The sequence below is a fragment of the Rhamphochromis sp. 'chilingali' genome, assembly GCF_963969265.1.
Source record: "Rhamphochromis sp. 'chilingali' genome assembly, chromosome: 5".
Taxonomy (NCBI): Eukaryota; Metazoa; Chordata; class Actinopteri; order Cichliformes; family Cichlidae; genus Rhamphochromis; species Rhamphochromis sp. 'chilingali'.
Window position 1 is genome coordinate 24554646 of NC_137932.1, and position 11503 is coordinate 24566148.

Genomic DNA, 11503 nt, shown 5'->3' on the forward strand with positions numbered 1-11503 from the left:
CAATAAAAACAAATGACTGGAGTCTTTGTATACAGTCTCCAAATTTGATCCTATTACTGAAAACACTTTATTATTATTATTATTATTATTATTATTATTATTATTATTATTATTATTATTAATAATAATAATAATAATAATAATAATAATAATAATAATAATAATAATATAGCTATGGGTGTGGGTGCTTTAGGGGCTACAGGTCCCTAGATATTGCTGCCAGTGCTTTTGATCCTCTTTGGATGTTGGCTGCCTTTTGTTCTATTCTCTGTTAACATTTTCTGTTGGTGTTCCATTGGTTGTGTTGCTTTCCTTTTGAATATGGTATACACTACTTTTTGTGTCATTGATGTCCCAGTGCTTCTGCCCTATTTTTTTGTGTCTGATCATTTATGATTCGTTTTACCACAGCTTTATTTAATGATATCTGAAAATCAAATATCTGTAATTTTACTGATCAGTAAATCAGTCAATCTTTATTGACAGACTTTGCATCCATAGTGAAAAAACAACAACACCCCCAAAACAAAACAAAAAAACAACACAACATGTAAGACTGCACTTAAAATGAAGAGTGATAAGTCTGTGTGTTTGGCAGTTTTTGACCAGCAGGTGGCGAGGGAGGTCTGTGTGCACATAAAGCCTGAGGATTAAACTCTTTTGCAATCAAATTGGCTGAAAGACTTCATGAAGCTTCATTTAGCTGTCACTAGCTCGAGCTGGTCCTTAAATACTGGATGCCTGATGAGTAAACAGGAGTGACAGGTTAAGTGGGAACCTGAGGACTCCACCCAGTGGGTGGGTCTGGACAGGACCTGCCCAACATTTTCAGAAACAGCAGGTGAAGAGAACACAAAAACAGACAACATCCTTAACCAGCCGGGGCCCATGAGACACTGTTTTACAGCTATAGCTGTCATACTTTCTGCGCTTTGGATCTTTACTATTGTCTGAGCCAAAACTCCCACCTTGTCTTTATTACTGACTGCAATTCAAGAAACTCCAAACAGAGGCCAATACTGAAAAATATAAATCAATGACTGAAAACAGAAAAACACACAAACCACGAGAGAGCTGATGGTTAACTTAAGGTTGTGGTCCAATCAAATCTCTTACTACGTAATTTTTCTGCTTCTATGGAATGGAAAAGGGTCTTTCGTTATATTCAGACAAAGAAACCACAAAGGGAGGGGACGCGAGTTTCATTTTACTGTAAACTGAGTGAAGTGTCATTATTAAGTCTCAGTCAAATATGACCAATTGAAAGAATGAAGGGTGCATATGTCCTGTGGCTGCTGTGTAAGTACACCACATATTCTTTTGTCAGATTATTGTGAAACTTAAACTAACTGAGTGTTATTCTATTTAGGGTTGATCTCCCTGCTGTGTGGCTCAACAAATCAAGGTTAGTTCACTTTGTTTTATTCTACCAGGAAACCCCACTTTATACAATTACATGTTTAAATACAACATGGTGTACAAAAAACAAACGAATGTTTTAAGATATGCTTTCACTTACCAGAACATATAATTTCACAGGCCTCCGTAGTTTTCCCATGAATTATTTCCATGTAGCTCGTAACTGAGCTGAGACAGAAAAAGGTACAGAGATAAGCTAAAGGTTTAAGTATCAAGGTTAATACAATAAAAATAAAATAAAAGGTAATTTCTGGTGGCAGTTTCAGTGGAAAGTGATTCAGAGACATAAATATAGATATGCATCTAAATCTGGATTTTTTTAAATGAAGGCTTCATAACAAAGATGTAGTCAAATACATAAAAGTTGCTTCAACAAGGTACTCTTGGTTTATATGCTCTCTGTGTATCTGTGAACTACAGTTCACAGATACAACCAATCATTAATTAATGGTTAAAAAGCGTAAGGCTAGAAGGATATGTGCTCGCTGAATGTGCATGCATGATTATGTGTTTTTTTAAATCGTGGTTTACTGCTATATACTTTATGGTGAAGTGACTGATTCACAGGAAACCAAAGACAAAGAAGCCTAAATCCAGTCATGTCCAGTTGTCTTTGTACAAACTAGTTTACATTTTAGGAATTCAAAGTGACGAAGGATTTTTTCCCCTCACACCCTTTCAAAGGCCTATTTAAGGGGTTAAGACTTGGTTTTAGGCGTAACAGGTTTGGCAAAGCATTAATAAGAGTAAATGTCCTCACAAATATAGCCAAACATACATGCCTGTGTGTGTATTGTATAACACTTCATGTATACACAGCAGGCAGCAGCTGTCGTGGAGGAAGCAGCGGTAACAGAGGAACCTTTCGTCCAAATAACCTCAAACTCAAAATGGAACTTGCTCACGTCCACAAAATACCCCGACAGTTTTGTAGTGAATCTGATGAAGGGTCGTTGAGCTGAGCAAGGAAAAGATGCAATTAGAGACAGATTTCTCAAATCATTAGATGATATCCAGCTAAAAGGAAGTATTTAAAAAAAGCTTCAGCAATTTTGCCCAACGTAGTAATAAAAAATACCTGATGTAAAATTGATTGATTGTTTCCTGTGAAATCCAGTGGTGTTGATACTGAAGTTTTGTATTTACACATAAAAGTACTGTCTCCACGTTCATTTGAATTTCATTTTGAGGCTGAGCTGCTGGGGGGGGGGGGCAGTGGTGTGCATTGAATGCTTTGCTGTGGCCAAGAAACCCTCTTAAATGCATGCACAAGATAGCAGTCACCACAGTTCAGGTTGGTTAGCTCCTCACTGATGATATGACCCGAGTTTATAATGCACAACCTCGTGAATGTTGAAACTCGTCAGCTTCGGACTTCGACTGCAAACTTAAACTTATAGCTACTGTTCGGTCGGTGGGTTGTGGTTGGAGACCCAGCTTTCATCAGCAGTGATTAGTCTTGACAAAAAAGGTCACATTAGATGTGAACGTGGGTCATTCAGTAGTAAAATAATTAAAGCTCTGCAACATTTTACCTTTTATACTATGAATATTTTCTAGTTAAGAGGGCTCTGAAATTCTGCCTCATTTTATTTTTTTTTCCAGCATTTCAGAGCCTTCTTAACAATGTCTGCATAAACGGACTGGCAGACTGACTCCATAACAACAAGAAAAGAGAATTCACATAACCTTTTTCGACCTGCAGAAAGAAAGGTGATCACCATTGCACCTTCTGCAACAGCTGTTGCTCACTTACCCACAACATCCTGTTCAGCTTGATGACAGACACTGTTTCCTGATTTTGAAGCATTTAGATAAGTAAACTGGGCATCTCTCATCTCAGAAAACATCCTGTGTAGATGGTGTGCTCTGCACCTTGAATCTTGACCTAACCTGCTGCTCACCATCACCACAAACTATATATAAACTTTCCATTCCAAATAAAAAGTGAACATATTTAGACTTGACAATTGAGTGATAAATGAATGCTAGCATGCTTGGTTAGAAACCCGCATTCACAAACTGGATACACTGCAAAGACACTTATGTTTTAATTGATACTAAGTAACATACCAATCCAATTCCTACAACTTCAGTTATTAAAACTGAAAAATCAACGGTCTGCACCACACAGGAGGCTCAATAACATAATTTAAATGCTTCAAATAGAGCCAGCAGCTCAATCATGCTTCAGAGGTTCAGTTGAGTGACTTTGATTAACTGAGGTAAAGCCGTACAGATTTTGGCATCTATAGCAGCCGATATCACCATCCAACTATCAGTCTAACGTGCCACACCTGGCCAATCCTCAACAAAATCCAAGTGGATTAGTTAAATAAAAGAATTTATGTTATGAAAACAAGGGAAACTACCCAAAAAACCCAAACATTGCTTTGTAGCAGGCTGTTAACATTTGTTTTTCTGCTCTTGCTCTTGACGAAGGCGGTCGCACTTTTCTCCTCTCCTCCTCCTCCTCTCCCTTAGCTTCCCTGCTTAGCCTCTTATGTCCTTGTCTAGTCTCGTGTTTTTTGTATTACTTTTCCCTGGAACACTCTCTCACAGTCTGTTCTCTAAAACCTAAAAGAGGAATTATGGATTGGATCAACTGGTCCCTGAATGCAATTGACACCCCTCTCTCAACGAGAAGTTTGAGCTTGGGTGAGCTTGAGTGCTGAAGACATCTACCTATTCGGAATCATGATAACAGGGTTCTGGCGGATCGGAGCTGACTTGGCCCTGACTTATTGAAGAATTAAGAAAGCGGAACCGGCTGTTCAAACCCCCACAAGGCTGCCCGCTGGGATTGAAACGATGGGAGAGGCATGAGTTTCTCAAAATGGGCTCATTGAGTGCAGCACGGATAAGATCTTGGAGAAGCTACGGCTGCTGTGAATACTCAGAATAAGATCTCTGACTGCAGACTGGATACATCTCGGAAGGGCTAGCTCGGAATAACATCTCTGGGCGCAAATTGGATGACATCTCGGGGGAGGCACACTGCCGTGAGTTCTCAGAATCCTTGAGTACATGAAATGACAACATCACAGAACGCAAGTATGGCGAAGCTCGCGGCTCTCCAACGGGAGATTGAGAGACCAGTGTTGGACTGTAGAACTGCTTTGAAATTCATATGAGCTGTTCGCACTAAAGTAAAAAGCGCCATCACTTCATGCGGATACCCCTTTGGCGCCAGCTGCGGTCTCAAGGCTGGAGCTGAACAAAAACACCCTGATAACGACTGTGTTTAGACTGTTCCTTCCCATTCCATGCAAGGCCACTTGGGTTGGCTGGAAGACTGTTTACTTAGCCTAGCAGGGCGAAGGACACTGTCTCAGCTGAACTCTGGACACGCACAGACATATACACTGATATGCACACACTCATCCCCCCTCCCTTTCCAAACGCCTTCGACGCTTATTCCCTTCCGATGCTGCACCCTTTACCCACCCCTGTTGCTTTTCATGTGTTTCTTTGGTGTATTAAAAGTTTTTTCATGTTTTATGTGCAGAGGTGTTTTTTTCTGTTCTCAAACTGATCTCCCTGTTGGAGCTCAGTGTGGGGGGAGTTATTTTTTTCTCCTTATCCTTTCTCATGTGGTGCATTTTCCATTGTTATACCTCTCTGACCTGTCTTCCCCATGTGATGTTTTGTGTAATGTATGTATAGTCGGAGGGTAAGATGGCGCAGCCATTGCGTGCAATAGGTCGGCAGCCTTATGAAATTTCCCCTTGTGGGACTAATAAAGGTATATCAATTCAATTCAATTAACATGTTTATTTCTGCTTTAAAGTTGAACATTTTAACATGTGAATGGCCCACTTTTGGAGCCAGTCTCAGGTGGACATTAAAGGAACTGCAGCATTTGGCGGTTTCATTTCTCCGTTCTGAAGGATTCCACTTCACTGACATTCCATTTGGTGTGGATTTCTTTTTTAACCTTTAGCAACAATCACTCTGCACTATGAATCTTCTGCAATTAACTGCAATCACCCGAGTCACAAAGACTATAAAATGCCCCACAATGTCCTCAGGTTTCAACTGTGAAACTAAGGGCTGCACTACTCTATGACAAACCTATTATTCATTATAGCTTTACTACATGTTTTGGTAATCATTCTGACAACTTCAGATCTCAAATTCAAAGATAATTGGCATACTTCCTCCAGGAGATATTTGAAGAGACTGATGGGTATCCTTAATGAAGATTATAAACTGATGTCCTCAGGAAAAGCTACAGGTTACCAAATTATTAGTTAAATAGGCACAAAATATCTTAAGTGCTTTTATCAATCAAACTGACAGATGAAATTGTGAATGAGCGTTTGTATGTTTTATCTCATATGATGAGATTCCAAGACCCAGGGGATATAAGAAATTCCAGTCTAACCTAATGTAATCTAATCCTGAATAACTGTGGTTGCATGGAGTTTAACCATACCCTAGATAAACCTGGATAAATGGGAGTGATCCCAAACAACTACTGCCCTTAAAAACCACCTTCCATACTTAAATGTTGGTGTTTGTGGATGGTTCTGTGTGCATTAATTGTTTCACTGTAATTCTCAGAGACAATCTGATGGCTGCCTCAGGGTTTTGTAAATGTGCATAATCCATATCTTCCCCACAGCTCGTCTGACTGTGAGCCCCAGCAGCTCTCAGCTGTTTGAAGGTGACTTTTTGTCTCTGAGCTGTGAGGCTGAGGACTGCCCTGCTGGATGGACTGTGAGGAGGAACACGCCCAAACGACAAAGGAGTCGGTGTGGAGATGGGTGGGGAAAACAAGTCGGTTCGTGTTGTACCATCACCTACATCTTCAGAAGGGACAGTGGTGTTTACTGGTGTGAGTGCGGAGAGGGAATAAGCAGTAACACCGTCAACATCACTGTGACTGGTAAGAATATTGTGTGTAGTTAGTGTTGGTGAAGCTGTGTGTCAGTGGATGAAATGCTGTAGTTTGTGTCTGTGTGGAGGTGGCCGAGTGATCCTGCAGAGTCCTGTGCTTCCTGTGATGGAGGGAGACAGCATCACGCTGCTCTGTAAATCAAAGCCCCCACATTCAAACCTCTCAGCTGTTTTCTATAAAGATGGCTCCGTCATCAGGACTGAGTCGACAGGTCACATGACCATTCCTCATGTTTCCCTGTCTGACGAAGGCCTCTACAAATGTCACATCAGTCAACATGGGGAGTCTCCACCCAGCTGGATCACTGTCACAGGTAATTTTCAGTATGATCAACATTTATTTCATCCATAGATGGACATAGATAGCATGAGGTCACCCATTAGTCAGTGAAGTCCCAATATGAGACCTCAGGCTTTTTAGCTATCACCACTTCGATGTTTTCAAACCTGCAGGTCGGATCCAACCAAAGACTTTAATTGGCTAAAGACTTCTTATGTGTTCTGTTTAACCTGAAACTACCCAATAAAGTAATCAGGAAGGTGCTTAGTGAGGTCGCAGAGTGAGGAAGCTGAGTTTCCCATAGACCTCTACACCATCCAAAGGTTTTTTTTCCTACCACAGGAGTTGCCCCCTGGTGGCCAATGGATAGCGTCACTTTTCAGACGAGATCTGAAAGTTGCGTCCATCTAAGATTACCATCTTAGATTTCATCCATGAATCACCTGAACAGTGCCATTCTCTTTACAGGTAAACCTACAACTACAGCCCTGCCTTCCACATTATCCCCACCCTCTACATCAACCCTGTCTTCTGCCTCAACTTTGCTTTCTGTCTCAACCCCAATGACCACACCGATCCAATCCACTGCCATGGCGTCTCCTTCTGCCACAGCTCTGCCTACTGATTCAGCTCCACCAGCTGTCTCCATTCACCGACCACTTGTCTTGAGAGTGGTCTGCCACCTGGTGGTGTTCTGTCCATATGTCATCACAACTGTCCTAATGGTGTCTTTATATCGACAAAGACCCACAGGTAACTTTCACTGTCAGATGATCAATCTATTAAAGGGGATCTGTTGTGTTTTTGTTTATTTTCTGTCATAATTGTATGCATGCAGCTACGGTGGTGGACTTTGCCATATATAAAGACTATTAGAGGCCTGAAACGGCCAAAGTTAGAACAATTAATGAAGAGAGGACACAAAAACAGAACAGAGAAGACCTGTTAAAAAAATCCAAAATCTAAATCTTTATTTAAAAATTATAGGCAGTTTGGCACAGATAGGCAGTCTGCATAGTATATAGTATAAAGAAAACAAACTGAGAAACAAGCATGGGATCATACATGGAAACACTGAAACTAGCTAACACACTGGGAATGTCGGGAGAGCCTCGAAATCCGAGATACTGTAAGAACAAAGACAATCTGATCTATCAATCAATTCTCAGGTGTAAGTAAGACAAATTGAGCACAGGTGAAGCTGTGTTGATTACTTTGAAATGTAAATCATGCAAAGCAACTTTAGAAGGGCCTTAGAAGAAAAATACAGATGTGGAAATGGGTCCCCTTAAATTCTGATTGTTTTTCTCACTTATTATTACCTCATTATGACTGAACTCTTTGTCTCCATAGCAACAGCGCCACACCCCCACCCTGAGCAGAAACTGACAGAGGACTTTGACATCATGGAGGTCACCATCGAGCATCATTTCTAAACTGCACAGAACAGAGAAATATTTTTGTCATGTAAAAGTAATAAATATTAGATTAAATAGATCTGATATTTTATGGCAGCACAAAGTCATGTATAACGTTGGAGGTAAACAAAGTGCAGTTTTTTGACTGCATATTCATATCTACAAGCCCAGTTTATTACCAAAGAGACAAATGATTTCTTCTACTCCACTCCTACCCACTCCTCCCACAACCAACATGTTTTTCAATGTTGTATAGATGCTTTCCTGTATCACTGATGTCTCAGTACTCCTGCCATGATCTGTAGGTTTAAGTTCAGCTTTGCCTAATGGTATCTGTAAATTAAATGACTGTAATTTCACCTAATGTTTTGGTAATATGTACAAATCCTCATTTCCTTCTACACTTACATATGCAGGAACCCCAAAATCCAACATTTACACCCCCATTTCACAATCTTTGCGAACTTTGATATATTTCCTATATAATATCTAATCTATGTGATTTACCAAATCTAAGACCCATCAGTGCTTATAAACTACCAGATGACTTCTGCTGCTTCTTCTATGTGTCCAGAGAATGCATGGCAAACACCCAAGGAGGGACTGTCGGACAACACTGTAAGCCTAGATGTTCACTCTTTATATATGAAACCAGCAATGAATGGAATTTGCATGCATTCACATTCATTTACTCTGTTGGAGCTCCAGCCACTAGAAAGCAGATCAGCGTGTAGGCTAATTATTAGCAATAATATCACTCAATAAAAAGAGAAGTTCACTTTGATCTGTTGACAAACTGCAGCGATTTCCTTTGTTTACTTTATGAAGCTACAGGACAGAATCAGTGGAGGGGTGGCGATTCGGGCACCTTGCAGTCACTGAGATGACCATGAACATCTCTGCACACCAAAGTATTCTACAGTCAAATCTGAGGCCATGTGCATGACAGCTAGAGTTTGACCAAAATGGGTCAGGAAACAGGACAATGATCCGAAGCACAGCAGCAAATCTCCATAAGAAGAGCTTAAAGAGAATCAAAGTGCTGCAGCGATCCAGTCAAAGTCCAGAACTCAACCCGACTGAAAAGTGGGTCCACCATGTGCCATGCTACAGGTTTCTTCAATGTGTTACGTTCTTAGTCTAGGCGTGTATTGAACGCAACAACAAATTGGCCCCACTCACGCACCACCCAAGAAAGAACACAAACAGTAGTATCTTTTAAAGCGCTAAGAAGCCATTTATTTGCTTCAGCAGTGAGCAGTGCCAAAAATAACAAACAAAACTCCCTAATGGTCCCTACACTTTCCTACACAAAATGAAAACCAACCAAAAGACAATTCACTTACCTAACTTTCTAAACGAAAAACAGGAGAAAACTTAATCAACAAAAATGGTTTGTCACGCCTACTAGGCTGCTGCAGTGAACAATATATACAAGGTGAACAAAATACACAATTGCTATTTTACAAATCTCCTGATTGGTTTTGCCTGCTCTGCCGCCGTTGCCGTGTGCACGGTCGGCCTCCGGAACTGTCTTGGTCCTTGTGTTGTCGACCCCCGTGTCGACCCCCTGAACTTTTCTCGGACTCTTGTTGAGCTCTGGTTTTGTTTTTGATCTGTTGTCCTGTGTTCTTGGACTGTTTTCTTGTGTTTTTGGTTTACTCTGGACTCTTGTGCTCCTTGTTTTTTGTTTCGGACGCTCCTTCCTGGATCCCCTCCGCCCACCCTGGTCTGGTGCTCGGTTTTGTTCTGGGTTTTTGTTTAGAGCTGTCGGGAGCCAGCCCTTGGAGGGGGGGTACTGTCACGGTTCTGGGTCAGTTTCGAACCAGTATTTTGAGTTTTGATTGTTAGTTTATTTTTGAATGATTGTTGTGGTTTTGGGTGCTATGATGATTATTATTAGAGTTCCATGTTTCTATTTATTTGTGTTCTCATGTTTTGTGTGGGTTTAGTTCCATGTGTCATTTTCTGTCTGTCTCTCAGTGTCGAGTCTGCGTCTTTGTGTAGTGTTCTTGTTTCCTGTTTTATTGTGAAGGTCTGCGTCTCGTGTGTGTGTGTTCAGTTTTACCTCTGTCTCGTCTTGTTGATTACTCCCAGCTGTGTTCCCTACCTGTGTGTAATCTCCCTGTGTTCTCTGTGTGTATTTAAGTCGCGTCTTCTGTCATTGTAGTTGGTCCGTCTATGTATCCACCATGTTTCATCTGTGTGTTTTTTTCTACAATTTTGCTTTGAGCGCTTCAAAGCTACACAGTTAAATTCACCTCTGCCGCTTTTAAACTGTAACCGTAATCAAGACCAAATCTGTCTGTGTGGATAAATACATGCACAGAAAAGTAGACCTAAGCTTTCTAAGTAAAGTAAAAATGAGTTAACTTCTTCTCTGCAGTGACAGCCTGTGACTGGCTCTGTTTCTGCTGGAACTGCCTCTTATTGTAACGTCATAAATAATTCATTCCTGTAAAAACATAAGCTCTAACAGTCCTGCTGTTGTTTAGCATCAAACCTCAAATGCAACGTGACGTATTATTTAACATCTGTTTGTCCTCCAGGCGACATTTAGAAATAATTTCCTTAATTTACTCAGTGATAAAGCAGCTTTAGAAACCACAGAACAGCATAAGGCTGGTACGGCTGTTTGATTTTATTCACTCGCTGCTTCGCTCGTGAGTCAGCACCGCCCCTCTCCTCGGCGTTAGTTGTCGGTGTTTGTCGTCAATACAATACTGTTAATTGTACTCTCTGCAGTGTTTAAATGCTTACATATACACACAGTTACTGTCCCTCCACACATACGACTCGGTTCTGCTTCTATGCCCCAGCTTTGTTTACTTTTTCCCACCGAGGCTTCTAGATTTCTGATTGGCCAACATTTCCGCACGGTTAGGAATCTAGCGCCACCTGCTGCTTTGGCATGTTCATAGCAGCGTTTTCCTTCATTTCTGCCTTTATGTGTGGACGGGATTATTTTTTTAAACGAAAACGGAAAATCTCCGTTTTCAAAAATACCCGTGTACGTGTGGACGTAGCCTCAGTCTCTGACTGGAAGCGCTAATTCGTCATTCGGCTTTTGTCAGACTAAAGTAACTGTTAAAACTGTTTGAAAAGCTCAGCTATACAACAAGGAGAGATTGAGAATTTCCTTTTAGTTCTCAGTTTATTTGATATTGACAAAAGTTAGTCAGTTTTGTCTGTTCTTCTGTAAAACAAACTAAGATTTATTTTTAGAATAAGTGGAATTGACAATTTAGTCTGTTTCGTTTGTTCTATTTTGAAACTTAAACGCTTTAGCGGCTGCCTTTTGTGTAGTTTGCAATATTTGCCTTTATTTATCTGAAAAAGTCTCATGTTCCTTAAGTACATCTACCCTGTTGAACTTATTATGGGAAATAAATATTTAAATAAAAACAAGCTGCTGATTATTTCACATTTTACTTGTGAGCAACGGCACATTTAAATCTTACAAATATAGTTATTTGGCTTATAT

The 11503-nt window shown here is 40.5% G+C and overlaps 1 protein-coding gene across 1 annotated transcript; it reads left to right on the forward strand.

Annotated features, from left to right (window-relative positions):
• Positions 1–1268: 1268 nt before the first annotated feature.
• Positions 1269–8037, forward strand: LOC308397309 (low affinity immunoglobulin gamma Fc region receptor III-like; the record flags this gene model as incomplete). Its single annotated transcript, XM_080883155.1, has 6 exons — positions 1269–1299; positions 1370–1405; positions 6047–6310; positions 6390–6635; positions 7070–7354; positions 7955–8037. 6 exons carry the CDS (start codon positions 1269–1271, stop codon positions 8035–8037), a joined length of 945 nt encoding a protein of 314 aa, XP_080739281.1.
• Positions 8038–11503: the final 3466 nt, after the last annotated feature.